This window comes from Miniopterus schreibersii (genome assembly GCF_964146895.1).
Source record: "Miniopterus schreibersii genome assembly, chromosome: 1".
NCBI classification, from domain to species: domain Eukaryota; kingdom Metazoa; phylum Chordata; class Mammalia; order Chiroptera; family Miniopteridae; genus Miniopterus; species Miniopterus schreibersii.
Window position 1 is genome coordinate 143,063,426 of NC_138101.1, and position 27,247 is coordinate 143,090,672.

The 27,247-nt window shown below is 35.0% G+C and overlaps 1 protein-coding gene across 1 annotated transcript in view; it reads left to right on the forward strand.

Annotated features, from left to right (window-relative positions):
- The window catches only part of KNL1 (kinetochore scaffold 1), a 55,176-nt gene extending 28,372 nt beyond the window's left edge, over positions 1–26,804 (forward strand). Inside the window, exons 10-26 of the mRNA XM_081127862.1 lie at positions 998–6,076; positions 7,354–7,492; positions 7,908–7,975; positions 8,369–8,467; positions 9,765–9,880; positions 12,363–12,453; positions 13,131–13,247; positions 13,867–13,954; positions 19,383–19,460; positions 19,657–19,696; positions 20,226–20,327; positions 20,961–21,061; positions 23,238–23,306; positions 24,014–24,123; positions 24,320–24,438; positions 25,318–25,440; positions 26,187–26,804. Coding sequence (XP_080983988.1) covers positions 998–6,076; positions 7,354–7,492; positions 7,908–7,975; positions 8,369–8,467; positions 9,765–9,880; positions 12,363–12,453; positions 13,131–13,247; positions 13,867–13,954; positions 19,383–19,460; positions 19,657–19,696; positions 20,226–20,327; positions 20,961–21,061; positions 23,238–23,306; positions 24,014–24,123; positions 24,320–24,438; positions 25,318–25,440; positions 26,187–26,301 — 6,654 coding nt within the window. The 3' untranslated portion in view covers positions 26,302–26,804. The remainder of the gene's footprint in view (positions 1–997; positions 6,077–7,353; positions 7,493–7,907; positions 7,976–8,368; positions 8,468–9,764; positions 9,881–12,362; positions 12,454–13,130; positions 13,248–13,866; positions 13,955–19,382; positions 19,461–19,656; positions 19,697–20,225; positions 20,328–20,960; positions 21,062–23,237; positions 23,307–24,013; positions 24,124–24,319; positions 24,439–25,317; positions 25,441–26,186) is intronic.
- The last annotated feature ends 443 nt before the right edge of the window (positions 26,805–27,247 follow it).

The following is a 27,247-nucleotide window of genomic DNA, read 5'->3' on the forward strand; positions in this document are numbered from 1 at the left end:
GAGCAACACTGGCTAGGCAACAGTTTAAACTTTTTAAACACTCAAAATTTAATGGTAATGGCGTGATTTAGGGCTTACCTACCAAAATGGACCCATAGACTGGAAAAACTTCCTGTCCTTCGAGTTAACTAAGGAAAGTTAAATCACTGCCAGTTTATTTTTTATTTTTTAAATATATCTTTATTGATTTCAGAGAGAGGAAAGGAGAGGGAGAGAGAGAGAGATAGAAACATCAATGATGAGAGAGTCATTGATCAGCTGCCTAGCCTGCAACCCGGGCATGTGCCCTGACCGAGAATCGAACCCCGATTGCCTGGATCCTAGGTTGACGCTCAACCACTGAGCCACGCCCGGCCGGGCACTGCCAGTTTAAATCATATGGAAATATATTAATTATATCAGGACTTCTCACACTTTAATGGGCATGTGTATTATCTCAGGATTTTGTTAAAATATAGATTCTTATCCAGTAGATCTAGCTTGGGCCCTGAGATTCTATACTTCTAACAATCTCCTGGATGTTACTAGTGCACTGGTCTATAGACCATACTTTGAGTAGTAAGGAGTTTGACTATATCCTTAAAAATAAAATCACTGCATTAAGGTTCAAAGAGAATCCAATTCCCAAGAGTACAGAGTGTTCTATAAATTAGCCATCATGCACTTATCCCTTTCTGAGTCTTTTTTATTTAAAATGAGAATGACCTATCTAATACAGTAATTAGAATTTCCATTATATTTGCATTTGATATTGTCAGTCATTCTAATGGATGTATAAATAACCTTGAACTTATAATTTGTCCAAAAGCACTAGAAGTATTCAAAGACTATAGAAAAATTTTTAGTAGCAAATTACATACTACCCACCACACCATTGATTCAAACTAATGTATCATGAAACCATCATTGACGATTATTTATATAGTACATGTTGTAAAATATCTTTTTTAAAGTTTTCGTTTTATTTGATTTTTTAAATATTTTGCTTTCATTATAGATTTCAGTTATAGAACATGACCATGAAAAGAAACATTCACATGACCAGACAGTCATCTTTTCAGATGAAAACCAGATGGACTTGACAGCAAGTCACACCGTGATGATTACCAAAGGCCTTTTAGACTCTACAAAAAGTGAGAAGTCCACCAAGATAGATACCACTTTGTTTCTGGCTAACTTAAAGCTTCACTCTGAGGATTCAAGAATGAAAAAAGAATTAAATTTTTCCATGGATCAAAATACTAATTCAGAAAAGAAAATAAATTTCAGTGACTTCATAAAAAGATTAAAAACAGGGAAATCCATTGCTTCTTCTACAGGACCTGATAAAGAAAATTCTGAGATATCTATTCATTCCAAAGAATCAAATAGGGCCTCTTCCATACATCAAATGCATGCATCCCTTAATGTAGATGAAAATAGCAGTAATGTGACTAAAATCTTTAGAGAACAAGATGATGGGATGAATTTCACCCAGTGTCATACAGCCAATATTCAGAGTTTGGTTCCCACATCCAGTGAGGCCAACTTAAGGGAATTTAAAAGTGATGATATTACAGTTTATGGCAATGACTTGATGGACTTGACAATAAACCGCACTATACAAATTTTACCCTCAGCCGATAATTTATCTGAAATAGAAAATCAAACTCAGGCTGTGATGATCGATGTTACAACAGGTTGTAGAACTAAAACTCCAGGAAAGAAGACAGTCTTTGAGAATAAACCAAATGCTGCTTTTCCTGACCCTTCCTTAAATCCTAAAGGTGAAATACATATTACCAGAGGTCGTATTACTGGGACAGAAACTCACACAGTCACACAGACTTCTAACCAAGATGTTAGAACATTGGCCATGATCCCAGAACCTATATGTTCCAGTCCAGAAATTCAAGGTTATAAGACATTTTTGTACTCTAGTTGTAATGATGCCATGGAACTGACCAAATGTCTCTCAAGTATGAAAGAGGAAAAAAATTTGCTGGAGCATGACTGTAATTATGCCAAAATGTATCATAATTCAGATGCCAACTCTCTTCTCATAGGGAAAACTATTTATTCAGGAGAGGATAGCATGGACTTTACTAAGAGTCACACAGTTGCAATAGATAATCAAAATTTTAAAGAAGATCAGACAAATGTACAGATAACAGCCATATCAATATTTGAAAAAGAAGTGATGTTCCAAAATCACTTAACTGTATCAAAGGATGAGGAAATGAATGTGAATTGTAGCTCAGTTCCTTATGTATCTAAGGAAGGATTACAGCAGGATCAGGCAAATCCATTGTCTATTTCATTGACTGGCAAAAAGACTGTAATCTTCACAGGTGAAGAAAATGATTTGACTAAAAGTCACACAACTAACTTAGGAAGTCAAGCTCCTCTTGCATCTTATAATCTAGCATCTGAGGATGCCAGTAAATCTCACTATGACAGCAAGAGCCTTTTAAATGAATGGGAAAAAATGACCAAAAGTCATAATGAACTATCCCAACAACCAAAAATTAAATCTAAAAACATCCTAACTGACACCTGGGGCAAAGAAATAAATCAAGTTTTGAAGATTTCACCCTATCTTGATAAAGTTTCTTATCAGTCAGTTGATGTAAACCAGGACAAAGCAACAAGCTATAATATAGTATACTCTGGTGGAGATCTTAATAAACAAGTAGCACTGGGAAAGAATAGAAATACAGTTTCATGTGAGCAATCTTTGTTTCCTACCACGCGACTATTTTCATCAGAAGGACAGTCTGCCATGGAAAATCATAATATTGCTGTTAACAGTCATATAGTAAAATCTATACCAAGCCAGAATTCTAAACTGCCTGAGTCACTGAGGGAAAGTTTAGGCAATCCCACCCTTGACTGTTCTCGTGACAAGACAATTATTTGTTCAGAAGAGGAACAAAATATGGATCTTACCAAGAGTCACACTGTTGTCATTGGATGTGGTCCTTCTGAAGTACAAGAACTTGGTAAGACTAATTTAGAACATACTAACAGCCAACTAATAAACAGACAGGTAGCTGTTAAAGTTGAAAAATGTAATAAAACTCCTATAGAAAAAACTGGAGTGTTTATTTTTAATGGTATGGATGTATTGGAGGACAGAAGTATACAGAAACCTGGATTCCTGAATGAAAAGCAAGATGTCAAAATTTGTGGAAGGAAAAGTATTGATGGACTAAAAATTGATAAGACTGTTATATTTTCAGAGGGTAATGAGAATGATATGGATATCACCAAAGGTTATACATTGGAAATAAATCATAAACCTTTATTAGATGAACATGATTCCCATTTGGTGCCTTTGGCAGGAACTTCTAAAACTGTTTTGTATACATGTGGGCAGGATGACATGGAGGTCACTAGAAGTCACACAACTGCCATAGAATGTGAAACTGTGTCACCAGATGAAATAATTACCAGGCCTGTGGACAAAACTGTAATATTTATAGATAATCATGATGAACTAGAAATGACAAAGTCTCACACTGTTTTCATTGACTACCAAGCAAAGGAAAGAACTGTGCTTCCAGACAGACCTGACTTTGAACTATCCAAAAGGAAAAGCCTAGGAAAACCAAAAGTGACTTCTGCTGAGGAGAGTGTTTTCTTTCCAGAGAATGGTGAAAGTTACCATTCAGCAGCAAAAGTCAGCCAGCTAATAGTACTTGGGGAACAGTCTAATAGTGGTCCTAAGGAGAAAGCTGTAGCATTTATAGCTGATGAGAACATGGAAGTGTCTACATCAACCATTTGGAAAAGCGACAAAGATATACAAAAGCCTGCATTTCTGAATGAACCTCTGTCAGGCAAAAGTCAAAGAAGGAAAAGCCTTAGACTCAAAAATGGCAAGCCCATTGCATTTTCAAGTAATGATAAAAATGATACTATCCAGAGTTGTACAGTGGAAATGAATAACAAAAGTGCCCTGGAAGATAGAGAAGACACCTGTTTGATGCCTTTGGCAGGAACTTCTAAAACTGTTTTGTATACAGGTGGGCAGGATGACATGGAGGTCACTAGAAGTCACACAACTGCCTTAGAATGTAAAGCTGTCTCACCAGTTAAAATAACCACTGGGCCTATGGACAATACTGTAATGTTTATAGATAATCACAGTGATCAGGAAGTCACCAAGTCCCATACTGCTGTCACTGAATGTCAAGCCACAGAAAAAATACTTCAAGAGTGCCCTAAATTTGGAACAGCAAAAAGAAAAACCTTGGGTGTTTCTTTTCCTAAGGATGGTAGCTCTGTTCAAGAAATCACTAAAAAACAAGCACAGGCTGTAGAAAACAAAATTGTTCTTCATACTGAGCAAGAGCATCATGTGATACCCTATTCTAATACATTGTCTGGGAATCAAGGTGAGATAGGAATCATCAAATTCCATAACACTGCTGTGGATGAAAAGGTCATGGCAAAAGTTGTAGACCAGGCCTATACATTGGAAAAAGCCAAACTTGAAAGCTGCCACTTAAATAGCACAGAGAGAAGAAATGTAGATTTTACAAACAGTCATGCACCTGCTATTTGTGGATCAAGCAATAATTATTCCTGTTTACCAAATGCTATATCCTCTTTTGATAATTTGGAGGGGAATGTCATGTCCTTATGTGATAAAAATGAGAAAGCCAGTAATTGCCCAGTGCAAAATGATCTTGCTTATGCAAATGATTTAGCCAGTGAGTATTGTTTGAAATCTGAGGGATTGCTTCTCACTACTCCTTGTTCTTTGTTAGAGAAGGAGAAAGTTACTCAAACCAATACCAAAGGACATTTAGATGACTATGTCATAACAGTGCTCAAAGATCAAGATCTGATTAAGGAGCCCCAAAGTCTATTAGCTAATCAAACTTTAATACATGGTCAGGATTTGGGGAACATAACTAAACTTGATTCAAAGGAAGTATCTTTTACTCTTCCAGAGGATCATATGGAGGACTTTGTTCATAATGCAGAACATAGTTTAAAGCAGACCTTTGTTGATGATGTTTATATTGGTTCTCAGCCTCATTTCTCAACCTACCTACCTCCATTATCTCAACAAGGACAGAGTATTGTTAATAAAGATGAAGCAATATTGTCTAAAGCTGGAAATAAGAATTTAAATACTGTTATAAGAAATTCCTCTGTACCCACATATGAAAACGAGTCTAAGATGCTTAATAATGAGAAAAAATTTACTGTAGCCTGTGAAAAAGAACTGAAGAAAAATATCCAAACAGCTAAATGTAATATAGCCATAGATTTCCACAGTAACTCAGAGTTGGCTAAGCAAGTTATTCAAACTCATGCCAATCCTAAAGAAGCATCAGATCCTGTAATTGCATCTAATGCTTCAAGTTTTAGTAGTGGCAAACCAAATCTGAATAATTTGAATGGGAAAACTGAAGAATTTTCAGATTTCCTAACTGCTCATATACCACCTTTTCCAGAACAATTACTTGAATTAGTAAATAAGGCAGACAGTGATATGAGTGTAGTGCAAGCCACAGAAATAAATAATAACACAGTGTCCAACAGTGTTAAAGATGATAGGGATGAAGAAAATACATTTTTTTATAATCGAGCTGAAACCAACTCTGTACCATTAATGACAGTTGTAAATGATAAAGTGAGAAGATGTTCTTTGGGAATATTTTTACCCAGATTGCCAAACAAGAGAAATTGTAGTGTCACTGGTATTGATGACCTGGAGCAAATTCCATCAGATACAACTGATTTAAATCACTTAGAAACTCAGCCGGTCTCCAGTAAGGATTCAGGCATTGGATTTATTGGAGCTAAACTGAACTTAAGTCCATCTCAATATATAAATGAGGAAGATCTTCCTATATATCCTGGTGAGATTAATTCCTCAGACTCAATTAGCATAGAAACTGAGGAGAAGGCTTTGATTGAGACATACCAGAAAGAGATTTCACCATCTGAAAATAAAATGAAAGAAACCTGCAATAGCCAAAAAAGAACCTGGGTACAAGAAGAAGATGATGATACTCAGAATGAGAAAAAAATCAGAAAAAGCGAGATAAAGTTTAGTGATACTGCACAAGATCAGCAGGTGAGCTCTGCCTTGAAGTAAGGAATGTTCTTGATTTTTTAAAAATGAGTATTCTTGAATTTTAATTTAGTCTTGGATAAGCAGGAATTGATTATTTTCAGATATAGAGCTGACGAAATATTTCTTTGTAGCATCTTAAGAAATTAACTGACTAGCACCTAGACTTAAAAACAATTTGAAGTGATAAATGGTCACAAAAAATGAAGTGGAAAGTAGTACAAAAGTTAATGTTGAAATTACGTAATTCTAAATATTCTGTCACCTCTGGTGATTTGTCATGGTATCCATGAAAGAGGATATAAATATTAAAATTGAGGAACACTGGATAATTCAGGAGAATAAAACCTGTTACTCAAACTGAGTTTTATAGGTGGAGAAATGAAGATTAAAAGTATAGGAGGTTCATAGAAAACAAAGTTTAAACTCTTAAAAAATATGTAAGCTTAGAAGATGATTTCAGTGGTTCGTTCTGTAAGATGTGGTGTTGAGGAAATGGTTTGTCTATGAAGCTTTGAAAAAGTAGTAACAGTAATATAAAATGTATAACTGAATAGATTCTATGAAAATTAGTATTACTTTTTTCCATAAATATTTACTGTGTATCTGCCATGTCCTAGGTACGGTTTAGGTTGCTAGGAATGCCTCAGTGGGAACTTATAGATAAAAATCTGCTCTCATGGAACTTATATCCTAGCATTTAGACAAAAAATATAATGTCCTCAAAAAGATATGTAAGTAGGTAGATGAAAATGACATTTAAGTCTGTAAAGTCAAATGGTTAAAATGATAAAAACAGCATCACGTGACTTAAAATGTATTTGACTTCAATTAAGGGAGTCTTGGTCACCAAGTGAAGAAAGCACTAAACCGTGGAAATAAGTTTCTTTTCTGTATTCTAGCCAGGACCACCAATATTCTGTTCTTGTTTTCTGCAGTGTGGTAGCCCTGACCCTGGTGGCTAGTAGTTGAATAATTGAGTAGGTCAACATTATAGCTCATAGGATCTGGCTATAACTTAGATATATCTGTGAAATAATTAGCTTTTACAGTGTAATGCAAAAAGTTATTTCTATGTATTTTAAAATAAAGTTACTTTTAACTCTAAAGGCTTCAGTTGCCTGTTACTTATTCTAATTCTTTGCTAAGGGATCTCATAAGACTCATACATAAATTTTATGTTAGAAGTATTTCTGTTAGTGTTCAACAAACATGTAGTCATTATAAATATTCAGTGTTATAACTTTATCCTGACAATGTTCCTTAATTGATAATTTCAGATTTTTGATCATCATGCTGAAGGGGATATAGATAAAAATGCTAACAGTGTATTGATGAAAAGCCTGGGCAGGACCCCATCTAGTTGCAGCAGTTCTCTGGATTCGATCAAGGCTGATGGGACCTCTCTGGACTTTAGCAGTAAGATGATGTTCATGAAAGCTGGTTAATAGAAGTTGTCTACTTACTTGACTAATAATAAATGTATTTCAGTTCAGAAGATGTTTGAAATTTGTGTAAACTTTTTGGGGGGTATATGTAGTTGGTAAATAAAATAATATTTACTTTATATTTAATTCTTAATTATTTTAATAAATGGAGAAGTGAAATACTAAACAGGTTAGAGTGATTTCCTTAAGAGGCTTATACTCAGTAGAGAGACATTGAATGGAGCCCTAACACTGTAATATACTGTGTCCTACAAATGACTCTTTCCAACAAGATCCTAATGGATAGCTTCAGGAGCATGAACCACACATAAACCTGAATGATAGCTAAAATTAAGTTTACAATTTAATTTTGACTTGTTCATCATCCAAATTTGCCTTACTTCTAGCGTACCGCAATAGTCAGATGGAATCTCAGTTACTCACAGACACTGTTTGTGAAGAGAGCTTAAAGGAGGTATGTTAAAGTACTTATCATTTGTAATGTAACTAATTCCCTAGTTTTGTTTTCTCTTTTTTTAATTTTAAAAAATTTATGAAGTGTTTTAAATATACAGAAGACAAATTTTCTTTTCTCTGTTAAGGACTCAACATAGCAGTTAATTAATTATATGGAGTACAAATAATGATCAGAAGACCTAAGTTTTATTGTTTCCCAATTCTACTGTTACTGAATAACCTTAAGAAATAAATTTTAGATAAAATCTTTTCATGTACAGCCTACAAATATCTAAATAGTATTTCCACAAACATGTGAAAAGTACTTTAAGCTATTTTGAAATAAATGAGATGGTTATAATCAAAATGAACTCACCTTGATCATCATACAAGCTTTTTTTTCTTTCCTCAGAAACTCAAAGATGGGAGAATAACAGTAAAGGAGTTCTTTATACTTCTTCAAGTCCACATTTTGATACAGAAACCCCGACAGAGCACTCTCCCAGCCAAAGTGAGTGTAATTTCTTGGCAAATAGCTGCCTCCATTAGAATATATTGTACTTATTTACTAAACTGCATCAAAGTAAGCATTCATTCAGAAACAAAAAAAGAATCTAAAGAAGCAAATTTTCCTTTAATAGGTACATTTGTGGTTAGCATAAAGATCAGTATTTTTTTATATCATGGATTTTCATAGGGTGAAATTTTATTTTTTTTATTCCTTGTCATCTATTTTGTTTTTGATACTTTTTCCTGAACATATGCTCTTTCCCACCATTAAAAAAATCTAAGAATATCAGGTTTTAATAAACCTTTTTCAAAATAAATATGTAAAATCATAGAATATTTGAATAATACAATCAACAAACTTAATGTAAAAGATTAATAGAAAAATTTATAACACTTTCATAGGAATATTTTTTCTCTTAAGCCTGTCGAACATTTATAAAAATTAGTTATGCCCTTGGCGACAAAGAAAACATTAGCAAACTGAAAAAAAATGGAGATTTTATGGACCACATCATCTGACCTTAATCCAATAAAATTAGAACTAATAAAAGGATTAAACATTCTTTAGGTTCTTAGAAATTAAGAAACACATTTCTAAATCTTATATCAAAGAGGAAACCAAAACTATATGGAAAGCAGAGGAGGACATTTAATACCAAATCTATGGGACATACAGCAAAAGTTATGCTTAACAGGAAATTAAAAGCCTCACATATCATTGTTATAGAAGAGAATCTAAAAATAAAGGAATTATTAATACTCACTTTAAGAAATTGGAACAATAAAATAATATCCATAAAAAGGCAGGAAGATAATAAATGCAGATAAATGGTAAAGCTAATGAATTTTTAGGTATTGATTTACTTAATGTATAGCCATTTTCTTTTATTTTTTCCACCTTTTTTGAGCTTTAATTGACAAATAATGCATAGACATTTTATTTTGTTTTATTTATTGTTTTTAAAATTTATTTCATTGTCGAAAGTATTACAGATGTCTAGGTCGATGCTCAATCGCTCAGCCATGCCAGCCAGGCACACAAAGACATTTTAAAATCACAATCCCATGTGAATGGAACTTCTATAGTTTCCCTAAACATCTGTGAAAAATGGACTTTGAGGTCAGAGACTTGAATTCGAATTCCAACTTGCAGCTTTACTGAGTGTAAGAATTTTCATAGAGTATTCAAATTTTTCTCTGTAGAACTTTTAAAAATAGGTACTTCTGAAACAGTTGTTAAGTGTGGTTTGTTCTCAAAATACTGGTTTTGAGGGACTGATTTTTTTTTTTTTTTTCAGTTTACTATAAACACACAACCTACTCCAGAAGATCTGATGTTAAGTCAATATGTTTACCGACCCAAGATACAGATATATAGAGAAGATTGTGAGGCTCTTCGCCAAAAGATTGAAGAGTATGAAAGTTTTCATTTTTTTGTGTTTGTTGGATGGGTGAACAATCTGTGTGGTAAGATTTTGATTGGAATAACACTAGCTTAGAAAAAAATTGATGGCATTAATTGGTGGTGTGGTACAGTATGTTTTTAGAAAGAGTTTTGGCTTTCAGATTGAAGCTCAATCATGGCTACGATGCTAACTATTTAGCATTATGTAAATCATTTAACCTTTATTTGCACATCCATAAATTGGGGATAATAATAATACATAATAATAGGTATTATTATCGTAAATATGAGCAGTAGAAAATAGTGTATATAAAAAGTTTTTATGCCATTTTTAGCAAAAAGTGTGTCCCCAGTTAATAATTATTAGATTATGATATCATAAATTGATTGCAAAGGAACATCTTCAAGAGAGAGATGTCCCTTTATAGATTTATATATAGTGCCTAAAAACAGGAATGCCTTAGGGTTTATAATTTTATCACATTTGCCCTTGATTTGCATGTATAAAAGAACATGGTTTTACTCAACCTGTAGCTTAGGGCTTTGGTATATATAGATGCTGCAGACTAATTTACAAATTTGGCATAGCATACCTAGATTCCCACAGGTAGATCAGGACTTATAACCCAAAATAATGTTTATATCATACTTATCTAGAACTATTCAATTAAATTTGAACCAATCTAACAAACAAAAAAGTACATGGTTTTAAAAATAGAGACTTAAGATGCTGTTAAATTATCATACTGCAGATTTGCCTGATTCTGGCTTATTTATTCAACAAATACATATTTGAGCACATACTATGTGCTAGGTACTGCTTTAAGTACTGAGGTTCTTCACTGAACAAGACAGACAAGTTTATTCAAGTTGTTTAAGTGATTTGTTTGAGAATATTTTATTTTGAATGATTAACAATGAGTAGTGTGTTTAGATGTGCTCTTCTATTTGATTTTGCACTTCTATGCCCTTATATAATATCTTTGAACTCTCTGGTAGAAGTTTATATCTTCTGCTTATTTTTGTTGTTGTTAATCCTCACCTGAGGATATTTTTTCCATTGATTTTTTTTTTTAGAGAGAGTGGAAGGGAGGGAGGGAGAAAGAGAGAGAGAAACATCAATGTGAGAGAGACAATGTGTCTCTCTCATATTGATTGGTTGCCTCCTGCCCATGCCCCTGGTCGGGGCCAGGGATTGAGTCTGCAACTGAGCTACTTGCCCTTGATCGGAATCAAACCCACGAACGACCCTTCAGTCCCCGGGCCAACACTCTAACCACTGAGCCAAACCAGCTAGGGCTCTTCTGCTTATTAACAAGAGGCTAATATATATCTTTGCTACTTTTATAAATGCTTTTCTGTAAAGGTGAAATAGGACTTTGAACTGAATTGGGAACTTTTATTTAAAATAATAGTTACAGCCCTAGCCGGTTGCTCAGTGGTTAGAGCGTCGGCCTGTGGACTGAAGGGTCTTGGGTTCGATTCTGGCCAAGGGCACCTATCTCAGTTGCAGGCTTGTCCCTGGCCCTGGTTGGGGCAGGTGAGGGAGGCAACCAATAGGTGTATCTCTCTCACATTGATGTTTCTACCTCTCTCTCCTTTCCACTCTCTCTGAAAAGCAATGGAAAAAGTATCCTCGGGTGAGGATTAAAAAACAATAATAATAATATAAAATAATAGTTACAGCCTTGGCTGATGTGACTCGCTGGTAGAGCTTCAGCCTGTGCACCGAAGGGTCTTGGGTTAGATTCCCAGTCAAGGACATGTATCTGGGTTGCCGGTTTGCTCCATTCCCCCTGTTGGAGCTTGTGTGGGAGGCAGCCAGTTGACATGTCTCTCTTGCATCAATGTTTCTCTGTCTCTCTCTCTCTCTCCCTCTCTCCCCCCCATTCTTCCCCCTCTGTCTGAAAAGCTTAGATGAGGATTAACAAAACAAAACAGCCCGGTCGGGCATGGCTCAGTGGTTGAGCATCGACCTAGGATCCAGGCGATCGGGGTTCGGATTCCCAGTCAGGGCACATGTATGGGTTGTGGGCTCCATCCTCAGTCAGGGGCGTGCAGGAGGCAGCCAATCAATGACTCACTCATCATTGATGTTTCTATCTCTCTCTCCCCGTCTCCTTTCCTCTCTCTGAAATCAATAAAGATATATTTAAAAACAAACAAACAAAAAACCCAAAAAGTTACAACTTCACAATTATGCATTGACAGGCCTTAAAGATTCTTTATTAGCATCATGTTTTCTGGTTGGAACAAGCTGATAACATTAAGATGAGAATTCTGTTTGTGAGAAGTCTTTTTGATTCATAACATTCTTGAACTGTTCTATAAGTGTTGAAAAATAATAAGGCTGCACTGTTCTTGAGTGAATTCCCCTCTTTTCATGTAGAAAAAGAACTAGGAGAATTAAATTAACTAGGACTGTAGATCTGAATTAATTCATTGAAGCTGATTTCTGAACCGTATACTAATTAACTTTTCTATATTTTAGATTAAAGCTTTCTGCGTTGAACCAAGATAAACTGTTAACTGATGTAAACAGGAACCTATGGGAAAAAATGAGACACTGCTCTGATGAGGAGGTACTTACTTTTGTGTCATTTTCTGAATGGGAATCAGTATAGACATTTTGAACAATTCTTATTATGAAATAGGTAGCTATTACTTGGTAATTAGTGATGAGTTCTTTAACTTACTTATCAGGTGTCATATGTTACCAAGGTTTTATTTCTTTATACATGAGTAATTATTAATATATAATTTTTTCATATGTTACCAAGGTTTTATTTCTTTATACATGAGTAATTATTAATATATAATTTTTTCAAACCTGAAATTACCAATTTAATATTGAAACTTATGAATATTGAAACTGTGAAATATAGTTGAAGTTTATTTAGAGTTCTCTTCTTGTTTGCCTTTCACTTAGATTTAGATGAGGAAAAGATTTAATTGATTAAATAATAAGTAACTCATTTCATATGTGCACTATATGAGTTTTATTAAGTAAGAGCCTGTCATTGTTTAATTTGTAATATGAGTAAGTGAATTAAAAGCAGGAATCAAAATTAAAATCTTTGGTTGTGCTTTTAAACTATTAAGTGGAATTAAATTTGTGAATGAGAAGTGCCCTACCTTAAAAATTAGAGCCTAGAATGGGCAAGGCTTAGCACTTATTATCTGAACCAGTATTCTCAGATCATTTGACTTTTCAACTCATTTGTTTTAGTGCATTGTAGCCTTTGACTTTTCCTTACAGCTGAAGACCTTTGGAATTTACCTGAATAAAATTAAATCACATTTTACCAAGATGACTAAAGTCTTCACTCACCAAGGAAAAGTGGCTCTCTACAGCAAGCTGGTGCAGTCAGCGCAGGTAATTTGACACAGTTAATAGCATAGAAAGGTCTATTAAAATTACTTTATGGTAATTTTACTAATAATATGGGCCCATTCCTTATCTCAATTTTTTTATCCATTATCCATATTGAAATAAAACAATATAGGATTCTGATCTTTCATTGCTAAGGACTATAGTATTATCTTTCACATAGTTCATACCTAGCTCTGTACGTTTGTGTGTGTTTAAAGTAGCATTTCCTAAAGTGATTGTCCTTTAAGAAAGGTTTTGTATTTTAAAACTTTGTATTAGCAAATAAGTCTGGGAAATTTTACATGCAATATTACCCTTTCAGAGAAATATAATAGTTAGGATACTAATGTCTACAGTCTTTTTTAAAAAGTCTAAAACGAAAAAAAAATGCTTTAATTCTATTGGACCATTGTTTCCCATATTCATTTGACCATAGGACATTTTTAATGAATTCTTTTTTTCAAGTGAAATTTAAGTCTAGACTGGCAATTTTGACCTTCATTTTAAGATCTGCCCGTTTATGGTTTGGACATAGCAGTTATGCCAGCTATTTGAAACATGATAATGTTGTAATGTTTTGTTTGAAACTTTAACTTGACAGTCTATAATATTGTGTGTTTAGAATGAGAGGGAGAAACTTCAGATAAGAATAGATGAGATGGACAACCTACTTAAGAAGATTGCTAACTGTCTCACTGAGTTGAAAATAGGTAAAGTATTTTGAATATTTTTTCAAAAGACAATTTAATTTTATCTAAATGCTTCATTTCATACAGATTACTGGTCACACAATACTAAAGCCTTATATTAGTAGCTTGAAACATTAAATTAGATGAATTTAAAGCTCCTTTACTCTGTGGTTTTCCACACTATCAACAAGAGATGCCTAAGAGCTCTTTGGAAAACTCTCCATAAACTAGACGATAATCTGTTTTGTTTTGTTTTTTAAATATATCTTTATTGATTTCAGAGAGAGGAAGGGAGAGGGAGAGAGAGTTGAAACATCATTGGTGAGAGAGTCATTGATCAGATGCCTCCTGCATGTCCCCAACTGGGGATCAAGCCTGCAACCCTGCATGTGCCCTGACTGGGAATCGAACCGTGATCTCCTGGATCCTAGTTCTATGCTCAGCCACTGAGCCACGTCCAGCCGGGCCATAATCTGTTTTTTTAATAGATGAACTTATCTCTATTTAAAAATGAGACTTTTGCCCTGGCTGATGTGGCTCCGTTGGTTGGGCGTTGTCCCATGCACCAGAGGATTGTCGGTTGATTCCTGGTCGGGGCATATGCCCGAGTTTTGGGCTCAATCCCCACTGGGGTAGCCAATTGATGTTTTGCTCTCACACATCAATGTGTCTCCCACTGGCTTCCTCTCTCTAAAAATAATAAAAAAATGTTTTAAATAAATAAAAATGAGCCTTTCCGTTTGACCTCTCATAACCCCAACTTGTTTACTATTGCCCTGAAACTGCTTCTCAAAGATTACTAAATTCCACATAATCATCAAATTTGGTAACTCTCAGTCCTTAGCTATCTTGACCACTTTAAGCATTTGAAAATGTGATGATTATTTTCTTCCTGAAACATGCATCTCCCTGACTCTGTGATACTGTACTACCCTGACCCTATTCTTTTCTCCTGGTTGTTTCTTTTAGCTCCTCTGTTAGCCTCTCCCTAACTGACCCCTTGTGTAGGGATTTAGATTTTTATCATCTACTCATTTCTGTATGCCTCCCCTAATGCTTTCATCTGCCTTAACAATTCTGTTTATATGAATGATTCCCAAGTTCAGTTAAATTAATCAAGCGTTTGTTGAGCACCTTCTGCATGCTGTGCTTTGCATCAGAAAAAATACATGTAAGACACAGATTTTGCCTATACTAGCTTATAATCATTTTGGGTGAAGGCATTTTTAGCCTATGTATCTTGAATTCCAGACATAACTTTTCTAGCATCTTGCTGAACCTCTCGGCAAATGTGCCCTTAAGCATCTTAAGCTCTGTGTGAATAAACAGAATTTACTGTCTTTTCCCATTTCCAAAATAAAATCTGAAAACTTGTTTTCCCTTTAATGTTTCTTGTCTCTGTTGATGGCATCACCATTCTGATATATTGTAAAAAGCTCAAAACTTTTGTCTTTGGTCTCTCTTATAAAGTTCTGTTCTTATTTGCTTCTACAGCATTTCTTTTATTCTTTCCTATTCCCATCAAGGCTATCATTTAATTCTTTGAAATATGCTATTTGACGTCTTCCAACTTGAAAAAAATTTTAATATGTTTTTATTGATTTTAGAGAAAGGGAGAGGGAGAGAAAGATAGACACATCAATGATGAGAGAGAGTCATTGATCGGCTGCCTCCTGTGGGCCCCCTTACTGTGGATCAAGCCCCCAACTTGGGCATTTGCCCTGACTGGGAATCGAACCATGACCTCCTGGTTCATAGGTTATCACTCAACAACAGCCACGCTGGCCAGGCTAACTTGAATTTGTTTATACTCTTCCTTCTATCTCCTTCCAGTCCAACCTGCATATTGCTGCCAGATTAATAATTATGAAGGAGAACTTTCAACAATAAAGATAAAATTTTTAAAAATTAAATTAAAAAATAATAATAATAGTTATGAAGGACAGTTTTCATTATACCCCTGAAAGACTTTTCTCTTTGCATTTATTATGAAATAAAGTCCAAGCTCCTAAGCTTCACATACATTTTCTAAAATCATTTTTAGATTTTTCTTATGTGATTTACAGAATTACTCCCTTACACATTTTAAATTCCAACCAAATCATAGTTACTTTTGTATAATTTATCTTTCTAAATAAATTGTGAATTTCGTGGGAGCAACGATCAGCTTTTATTTTTCTCCACATGCTTCAAAATTCTTAGAACTATGCTTTCCACAGAATTGAATTGATAAATATATGAATTTTATAGTCTTAGACTACCCTACCCCTTTGTTCATTACCTTTCTTTTTTTTTTGAAGTTATCATTGTTGAAAGTATTACAGATGTCCCCTTTTTCCCCCCATTGATCCCCTCCACCCTGCATGACCCCCCTCCAGGCCTTTACCACATTATTGTTTGTGCTCATGGGTTATACATACATGTATATAAGTTCTTAGGTTAATCTCTCCCCATCCACCACCCACCCGTGCTTTACCACTGAGATTCATCAGTCTGTTCCATGCTTCTATGTCTCTGGATCTATTTTGTTCATTGGTTTATTTTGTTCATTAGATGCCACATATGAGTGAGATCATGTGATACTTGTTTTTCTCTGACTGGCTTATTTCACTTAGCATAATACTCTCAAAGTCCCTCCATGCTGCCTCAAAGGATAAGAGATCATTCTTTTTTACAGCTGCATAGTATTCCATAGTGTAAATATACCACGGCTTTTTAATCCACTCATCTACTGATAGGCACTTGGGCTGTTTCCAGATCTTAGCTATTGTAAATTGCACTGCTATGAACATAGGGGTGCATAAATTCTTTCTAATTTGTGTTTTGGGTTTCTTAGGATATATTCCTAGAAGTGGGATCACTGGGTCAAATGGCAGTTCCAAATTTGATTTTTTAAGGACACTCCATACTGTTTTCCATAGTGGCAGCATCAGTCTCCATTCCCACGAGCAGTGTATCCGAGGAGATGCTTCATTTAATTTCAGTCTTCTTGAGCTTGTAGACACTTGTTTTGTGTCCTAACATATGATCTGTCTTTGAGAATGTCCCATGTGCACTTGAGAAGAATGTATATTCTACAGCTTTGGGGTGAAATGTTCTGTAAATATCAATTAAATCTATCTGAAATAGTGTGTCATTTAGAGTCAGCTTCCTTGTTAGATTTTTTGTCTGGAAGATCAATCCAGTGAAGTCAGTGGGGTGTTAAAGTCCCCTAAAGTCCTCCAGAAGTTTTTTATATATTTTGGTGCTTCTATATTGGGTGCATATATGTTTACCAGGGTTATATCCTCTTTAGTATTATGTAGTGACCTTTCTTGTTATGGCCTTCATTTTAAAGTCTATTTCGTCAGATATGAGTATTGCTCCCCCAGCTTTTTTTTTTCTTTCATTTCCCTTTGTATGGAAAAAGTTTTCTATCCCTTCACTCTCAGCCTATGTGAGTCTTTTGTTCTGAGGTGGTTCTCCTGTAGACAGCATATATTTGGGTCATGTTTTCTTATCCATTCAGCTACCCTGTCTTTTGATTGGATCATTTAATCCATTTATATTGAAGGTTATTATTGATAGGTACTTCTCTATTTCCATTTTAATTATTTATGCCTATGTTTCTCTCTCTCTCTGTTTCTACTTATTATAGCAGTCCCTTTAACATTTCTTGCAGTGCTGGTTTGGTGCTGATAAACTTCTTTAGGCTTTTTTTGTCTGAGAAGCTCTTTGTTTCACCATCTACGATTTTGAATGATAGCTTTGCTGGATAGAGTAGTCCTGGTTTCAGTGTAGCTTCCACTTAATCTGCCACCATCTTGGATTCTTTTACTTTCTTCACAGAAAAAAAATTGAAGCCATTAGGCCTGAACTTCTTCCTTTTTAAAAAAAATAAATAAAATTATTAATTTTATTTTTTTGAGAGGTAGAGAGAAACATTGATAGGTTGCCTTCTGTATGTGCCCCAACTGGGTTTGAACCCACAACCCAGGTATGTGCCCTGAACAGGAATCAAACAGGCAACCTTTTGGTGCACAGGGCAACGCTCAACTAACTGAGCTACTCTAGCCAGGATCCTATTTCTTTCTTGTTCATTCATTATTCCTTGAGCAAATGTAGTGAATACCTAGTAAGTGTCATATATAGTGCTTGGTGCTAAGAATACTGTAGCAATTAAAAACAAAAACTTTGTGCCCTATAGAGTTTTTAGTCTAGATGAGAATCTAAGAATTAAGCAAATAATGTTACAATAAGTGCTATGGAAGAGAGGTTACATGTGCTGGAAGGTCCTGAAACAGAATTCTGACTTAGTTGAGTCAGGAGAGGCTTCCTTCTGAGGAAGTGACATTTAAATTAAGATATGAAGAATGAGCAGTTAAAGTAAGAATGGAGGGGATAACAGACTATTCAATAGAATAACACATGCAGAAGCCCTTCTATGGGAAAGAATGTACCAAGTACAAGGGTCTGAAATACGGCCAATGTGGCTAGACTAGAGAGAGCAAAATGGAACATTGTCTGAGATAAACCTGTAGATGTCACTAAGGACCAGGCCAAAAAGGACCTCTTGAGGAGTTTTCACTTTTTTTAAGAGTAGTGAAGAGGCATTTGAAGGGTGTTAAGCACTAGTTGCAGTATAGAGATGGGTTTTGAATAGATGAGCTGTAAATGTAAGAAGTTCAGTAATTATTAGACTGGTATGGTTAAGAAAGGATAGTAGGCCCTGGCAAGGCAGCTCAGTTGGTTAGAGCTTCATCCTAGTACACCCAGGTTATAGATGTGGTCCCTAATCAGGGCACATACAAGAATCAACCAATGAATGCATAAATAAGTGAAACAACAATTAAATGTTTTTCTCTCTCTAATCAATGAATTTTTTTAAAATTTTTTAAAAAGAAAGGACAGTAGCTTATATTAAGGGGGGCTGGTGATGGTGAAGAAAAGAAAGATTCAAAAACATTTTTGAGGTAAGAATCTAAACTTGGTTTGGGTTGTGGGGAGAGAATGGGATTTTAAGGAGGACTCCAAGGTTTTTTGTGTTTTTTATTTTTGTTTTTTTTATTGTTGACACTATTACTGGGTGACTCCAAGATTTTAGAAACAAATTAAGTAAAATGTTTTAAATGTGTATGCATGCAGTATCTGTTCAGGCTTTAGTCCACCTGCCTAACAATAACTGTGATGAAAATTTATATAAACAATTTCCAGCTAAGAATGGCCCTTGAAAAGGTGCTATTGGAGATCATTGCTATATTGCTCAAAATTCAGTTGTCTGCTACTAGAAGCAAGTTTTTGTGTGAAATTATAATTATGTCTGAGTGCTTAATTGGCAGGGAAAAGTGGGGAAAATATGAGTGTTTATCACATATTCTTAACAGTTCATTTTAGGACCATCTGTTCTTTTCATGTCCGGTTTTTAAATTACTTTTGACTGGGTTATTCTAATATACATTGTCTGCTTTAGAAACTAAGAGTTTGGAGGATGAAAAGAAGGATTATCATATGGAAGAATGGGGTTCTGGAATGAGAACTGCAGAAAAAGGTAACTGAATTAATCAAGGAGATAAATGGGGGGAAAAACCCTATGGTTCTGAGTATGTTTATTTAGGTGATATTAATTGAGCTAGAAAAAAAAAAGAAAAAAAATTGAGCTAGAATTTTCAATAAATAGATGACTTTTGTAGCAACATTCCAACGTGTCTATTCTGATAGATTTGTTTTTATTTTTCTTTTCAAAGAACTGGAACAGCTGAAAACTGAAGAAGAAAAGCTTCAGAGGTCAGCCTTCAATTTGAGTGTTTGGAAATATATTAAACTCACCCTGGCCAGTGTGGCTCGGTAGTTAGAGTGTCGGCCCGAGTACCAAAGGGTTGCGAGTTCGATCCCTGGCATAGTGGGGGTGCCTGTGGCAGGCAGCCAATCAATGTGTCTCTCACATCGATGTTTCTCTCTTTCTCCCTCCCTTCCACTCTCTCTAAATATCAATGGAAAAAATGTCCTCGGGTGAGGATTAGAAAAAAAAAATCTGAATTTTAATAATAATCTCAAAGAACATGAGAACCCCCAGGGATATTTTTACTGATTCTAACTTGAGAGCCATTGATTTAGGCCTTTCCTAATTAGACCTATGCTTCTAGATTAATGATCATTCCAAAAAAAAAACCCACTTGAGAATGCGGAAATGGATGCCATTCGCTTCATTGGGGAGCCATCTAGCATGTGACTTCTTGTTATAAACCTTTTATTTTAATAGAGTCTGAATTCTCTAACAATGGATTTATCTTTCTGTGAATACTTCTGTTTGCAGAAATCTCTTAGAACTAGAGGTACAGAAAAAGCAGACCCTTGCTCAAATAGACTTTGTTCAAAAACAAACAAATATAACTGAAGAGCTACTGGATCAGCTGAGGTAAGGAAAAGCAGGGGTCATTAGTTTACATTTTATCCTATGCCTTTGTGGTTGTCTAAACCTACTAGAGCAGTTGACATGTTGGTAGCGTGTATCACTATTTTTAACCAGCGTAGCCTCAAAAAGAATCAATGTACTCAACACTAAGTTGAAAGTATACAAGGTGAGAGAGAGCTATGGAAGTATAATTTAAAAATATTTAACACTTTGTATTACCTTAGACTCATTTTTTTCCTGATATACAAATCAAGATTGAGTGAATTCTTATTTCTTTCAAAAGCATGTTTGTACATTCACAATATTTGAATTAAAGTGTTGTCTCCCACCGTGGCCATCATTCCATGCACCATAATGTTTCTGGTCAGATTCCCAGTCAGGGTACATGCGCTGGTTACCAGCTCAATCCCTAGTTGGGGGCGTGCAGGAGGCAGCCGATTAATGTTTTTCTCTCGCATCAGGATATTTCTCTTCCTTCCTCTCTGAAATTAACAAAAACATATTTAAAATAAATAAAATGTCTCCCACTCCAGTAGAAAAACTAGCAGCTGCTGCTGGTACTGTTTGGGTGGTATCTGAAGTTAACTCTCTTCCTTTATCTCAAAAACAAATTTCTTTGTCTTGTTATCTCTCTAGCCTGTCTGAATGGGATGTCATTGAGTGGAGTGATGATCAAGCTGTGTTCACCTTTCTTTATGATACAATAGAACTCACCATCACTTTTGGAGAGCCAATAGGTGAGTAGCAAAAGTAAGAGAGTTCCTCTGCATAAAAATATGTGGCTAAACTCAAATCTTTGTTTTAATACAATAACAACTATTGACATAAAGCACAGATGAAAATCTTAGAAGAGATGATCACCTCAATTAGTGAGAATTTTATTTTTATTTTATTAAAGAGTAAAATAAAAATTCAGCTAGTGAAAGTTGCCCTTTGTTGAACTACATTAGACAGAAATTTTGCCTATCCAAATACTGGATCAACATGCTATTCAAATCTGTTTACTCTGAGTTCCTTTCTTCTATGTCTTTTGTGATAGAGAATTTACTCTAATAGCTGGTGACTCTTGACTATTTTTGTACTGCAGTTAATCTAAACATTAATTGGAAATCCTTTGTGTATTGGTGAGCTTATCAAAGTAGGTAGAGATCGCTATATGGTGACTGAAGAGAGTACTAGCTGTTTTGTTGGATTTGCCTGTCAGTATCTTTAGGTCTTTTCCCTTGAAACCATTAACTTCATCTTAGCCAACCATGGGTAAACATGGCCAAATTGGAATTTAGGATCTTTACACTCTTCAAGCCTCCAAACATGATTCTCTTTAAAAGTTCCTTTTCTCATTGAATACCATTAACTTCCATCCAGGTTCAAAATGAAAACTTAGGAATCACTCTATATCTTTCTCCCTTACCAGGCATATTTAAATCATCAGTAAGACTTACTGATTTTAATGTAATATTTGTCCACTTTTTTTCGCCTCTTCTGTCCATAGTCATCTCTAACCTAGATGGCTACAATAACATTCCAGTTGGTCTTTCTGGATCTTTTTCCTCCAATTCATTCTCCTTCCTGTAGCTAAAATCATTGTTGGAAATCTGACCATGTACCTACTACTCTTAGACTAATGATCAAAATATTTAATATAGCCTGTAAAGGTTTTTTCCTCCTTTTCCTGCCTCATCTTACCTTGTTCTCTGTATGTCAGGCACAGTGAATTTCTTTTATTTCTTTAATAGGTCACGGTTTTTCATTCTCAGTCATATTCCATTCTACCTCAGCACCTACATACTGATGTTTCTTATACCTGGGAGCTCTTTCTCCATCTTAGTCCATTTGGGCTGCTATAACAAAAAATACCATAAACTGGATAGCTTATAAGCAACAGAAGTTTGTCATAGCTCTGGAAGCTGGAAGTCTGAGATCAGGAAGCCAGCATGGTCAGGTGAGGGCCCTCTTCCAGGTTGCATGTTTCTAATTGTCTCCTCACATGACAAAAGGCCAAGCTAGCTCTCTGGGGTCTCTTTTATAAGAGGTCTGTATCCTCATGACCTAAGCACCTCCCAAAGGTCCCACTTCCTTATACCATCACATGGGCCATTAGGATTTCAACATACAAATTTGGAGGAAACAAATGTTTAGACCATAACACCCCCTCTTCACTAAATAAATTTCTACTAATAATCCTTAGGAGCTCAATTTAATTATTACTTTCTCAGGAAAGTTTTATTGGACTCTCATTATACCTAGTCTCTCTGCTATTTGCCCTTCTGTTATATGTTCTCTTTGCTTCCTGCAGTTTTCCTTAATGATGTTTATTACAGTTTGTAGTGCTTGGTGTGTTTATTATTGCAGTTATCTGTGTGTTCCCCTGAGCTGTAAGCTTCTTGTGAGTATAGATTGATCGTGTCGTGTCTGTTTGTCTCACAATTGTATCCACAGTAAAAAGAATCAGAATTTGAGAGATGGGAGATAACTGTAGAATCTGGAGAAGCAAGCAGCTATTCTGGCTACCTAAAACTCATTACTGTAATGCTAAAAACATAAGTTATTTTCACTGTATTTTTACAAAGATAGTAGGTGTGGGAGGTCATAGCCTCTTTATATGGTTCCTGAAAAAAATAATATCTTTGCACAGCAGTTAAGGGTCAAAGGAGGAGGCCTTGGTAAATATACTATAAATCTATTATACTTTAAATTTCTTTCAAAGGCCTGCCAATCAGTATAGTTCAGCAGTCTCAGGAGAGCCTTTACCATATAGAGAGAATAAAATGATTCAAGTATAAACCTTCAACTGCCTATGAAAAAGTCCTGCTACCCAGAAAGAGTACTTGAGGACTCTAAAATACTTGAGTTGTACGTAGCTTAAAATCAGATAATAAAAAGAAATATTGTCCTTATTCTGGTTCTTCCTAGTTGGTCTCCCTTTCCTGAACAAGGCTTATAGGAGGATTGTTGACCTGAATTTTCAATCTCTGTTAGATGGTAAGTTCAAAACATTTAAGCCTCTAAAAATGTGTTGGAAATTTATAAGTGTAAATCGCTCCTTACAGACTGTCACATACTAACTTAAATATGAATAATAATAATAATTTGTCCTTAGAAATGTGTATTAGACATAAAACTGCTAGAATAGTGTTCAAAATATTGGGTATGTTTTAAAAGAAATGATTTTTTATTATTATGACTAGATCTTGAGCAATGATTAATAGCTATTTCCATAATCTAAAAATTACTATTGGGAGTACTTATTCTGTATTAGGCATGTGTATTACTTACATCAACACTATGAGGTAGGTATTCTCCATTTTACAAATTAGGGACCTGCAGCTCAAAAGAAATAAGTGTTGTGCTTAGGATCATTCAGGTAGTAGGAGACAGGATTTAAACTCAGGTTTATGTTACATTTAAGCCTATGCTCTTAATCAAGTTTTACTCTGTATGTGATAAAGACTTGAGTTTTTATAGGAATATTTTCTGTGAACCGTATATTCTGATTTATGTATTTGAAAATAAAATGGAGAGGATACTTAGACACCTCGTAGTTTGAAGATATTTCTAGTTTGTATAATATTTCTAGCTTATATATTTTTGTTTCTTTTTTCCTTTCTTTTTTTTTCTAGCTTATATATGTATATAAAATATTTGAATAATTAATATCCTGCTTTTGATTTTTTTTACTCCTTCCTCAGAGGATAAAGCCCCTCCTTCCTCCATTTTAGTTCATAAGCTTATTTTTCAGTACATTGAGGAACAGGAATCTTGGAAGAAGAAATGTATAACACAGCATCAGGTATCCAAGGTAAATTCTAATTAAAGTATATAAAGGCAAACTATGTTATCTGTCCCAAAAAGCAGAACTAAAATTTTATGTGTGTAATAGTGGATCTTGAAATGATAAATATATTAAATCATTTAACTTTAGGGTGTTCTTTATAAAAGAGCCTGTAAACACTGAAATGTTTTTATAATTTCTTTTTGTCCTGTTTTTTCCCCAGATGCTTCAAGAAATCTCACTGGTAGTAAGCCATTGCAGACTCCTTGGAGAGGAGATTGAGTTTTTAAAGAGATGGGGACCAAATTATAACCTAATGAACATAGATGTGAATAATACTGAGTAAGTGTATTAATTCCCTAGGGCTGCCATACAAATTGTACTACAAACCGGGTGGCTTAAACAACAGAAATTTATTATCTCACAGTTCAGGAGGCTGGAAATCTGAGAGCAAGGTGTCAGCATGGTTGGTTCCTTCCAAGGGCTATAAAAGAGAACCTGTTTTATGCTTCCCTTCTAATTTCTGGTGATTTGCTGGCAATATGTGGCATTTCTTGGCTTTTAAATATGTAACCCCACTATCTGCTTTCATCTTCACATGATGTTTTTCCTGTGTGTATGTTTGTGTTCAAATGTCCCCTTTTTATAAGGACACCAGTCATTTTGGATTAGGGACCCACCATACTTCAGTAGGACCTCATCTTAATTCCAATGACCCTATTTCCAAATAAGGCCACATGCTGAGGTGCACTGGGGTTGGGGCTTCAACATATAAATTGGGGGGAGGCCAAGTTCAATCATAAAAGTAAGTAGTAGAAAGCTTTTTAAAATATTTTATTAATGAGTTTCATGACTAGTTATGAAAAACCAACCATAATAATACATTGTTCCAGATGTTTTATCTTCTGTCTATCTGATAAGGACAAGAAATAATGTACACCTGCCCTGGCCATTGTGGCTCATTTGGTTGAGCATGGTTGCTGGTTCAATTCCCATTCAGGGCACATGCCTGGGTTCCAGGCTCTATCCCCAGTAGGGGGCTTCCTGCACATCAGTGTTTCTCTTTCTCCCTCTCCCTTCCTCTCTCTAAAAAATCAATTAAAAAAAAAGAAAAAACAAATAATGTAATCCTTTTTCACATGCCATTGTAAAAGGAAAATATATTTGTGTTTTATTCTATTTTTGTTTTGTATTTTTAATTGAGGATTTTGTTTTTTACAGATTGAGGCTTTTATTCTCCAGCTCTGCAGCATTTGCAAAGTTTGAGATAACTTTGTATCTCTCAGCGCATTATCCATCTGTCCTATTACCTTTCTCCATTAAAAATCACCTTGGAGACATCAGGTGAGTGAAGGGCCAGCAGGATAGGGCTTCCAACTACTTTTTTACCTTTATTAATATTATTTGAAAGATCCTTCAAAGTGGTCAGCAAATGATAGACCATAGTGAGAGTCAAATGTTACTTCTCTCTAACTTCATTTTGAAGAATTTGTTCTTTTAAAGTCATTGACCTTCATTGTTATCTCCAGAGGTTGCTGGAGACCATTGGTCTATTCTTTTATACTTGCTCCACTTTTTAACACTCTTACCTAAATTAGGAATCAAGAAGGAAAAAAATCCTGCGTAAGCTTAGCCCAGGTCATATATGAACACCCTTTTATGGTCTTAAAAACAGAATAATCATTTAAAAAGCTGTGCAGCTATAATGCTTTTCTCAATTAGCCTATGGAACCAGACCTAAAAATATTTAATTCCTACTATATATTGTGTGACTTTTTAGACATATGGCTGACAGATTGTAAATGGCAGAATTTAGAATGTGCCTACCTCAGATCCATCAGCAAACACCAACAGTCCAACAGTTTAGATTTTTTATAGCCAGAGAAAGCAGCTAAGTCAAGATACCTCACAATTACATACAGAATTGGTTCTTAGGCTTTGTTTTTAGAATCTCAGTTAAAACCGAATAATCTAATTTTCCAGAAATGCCTATTTGAGACTCAGAGATTGTACCCAAAAACATGAGTTTCACTGAAATGGAGATAAGTGTAAGTTTTCAGAAAAACTAATTAACCTTTTGTTCTTTCCAGCCAAGATGAAATTTCTGCCCTTCTATCTAAAGTGCCACTGGAGGACAACTACCTAAAGAATGTTGTCAAGCAAATTTACCAAGATCTGCTTCAGGGCTGTGATTTCTACCAGTAGACCCTTGGACCACAGCTATAACAACCAAGCACAGTACACTTAACAATAGTATTATGTTAGAGTCTCCATCGCTGTTTAATCTTCATCTTCAGGTCCTAGAAAGAAGCCTAGTAAAATTTCTGATGATTTTCTAGTTAAATTGTAGGGTTAGTTTTTAAAGCTCTACAGTCAGGAATAATGAAAGGCCTCAAATAGCCTGCTATCAACTTGCTCATCTTTCTGCTAAAGGTTTAAGTGGTAGAACACTTAGAGACAGTTTCTCCTAACTAAAGTGGGGCTCTCTGCTTTAGTACAAGCCTAAGGAATAACTTTTAAGCATAAGAGGAGGTGTAACCACTGACAAAAACATAAGCTATTCCCCCGTATATAGAGCTATGATTTTTAGGTTTCCTGGCTTCTGTCTAGCAGATATTTCTGGAATAGTGACATATCTGGCTGCAAACTACTCATCCTCCTTTTTCTCCACTCCAGAAATGTTATTAAAAGAAAGCAGTAGCACTCAACTATTAGTTTGTTTGCCATTTTTTTCTTGAGGATCTTGCTTCCTTTTATTTTTACATGTCTATTAATGTTTTCTTTGTAAGAATAATTTTGTAGGGAAAGGTCATTGATTTTGGTCCAGTACATATGTATAATATATTGATTTTGTGTTTGTGATGTAGTAAGGAGATATATAGAAATATACGGAGATGTTTAGAGAGATACCATTGTGCACTTTCTTTCTGAAGGATGCTTTACAGCAATATTCTCAACTCCTTTTTTTAAATAATTACACTTCAAGCAATATCACAACTATAACACCAGTTTTGTCAAATTCTGGCAGTGGTAATGAACTTAAGTATTGGTTTCTGAAGCTATACCTTTTTCATATACAAAAATAAAAATATCCATTTATATTGAGTGATCATTGTCTGTGGTATAGACAAACAGAAAAGACTTTTACCCA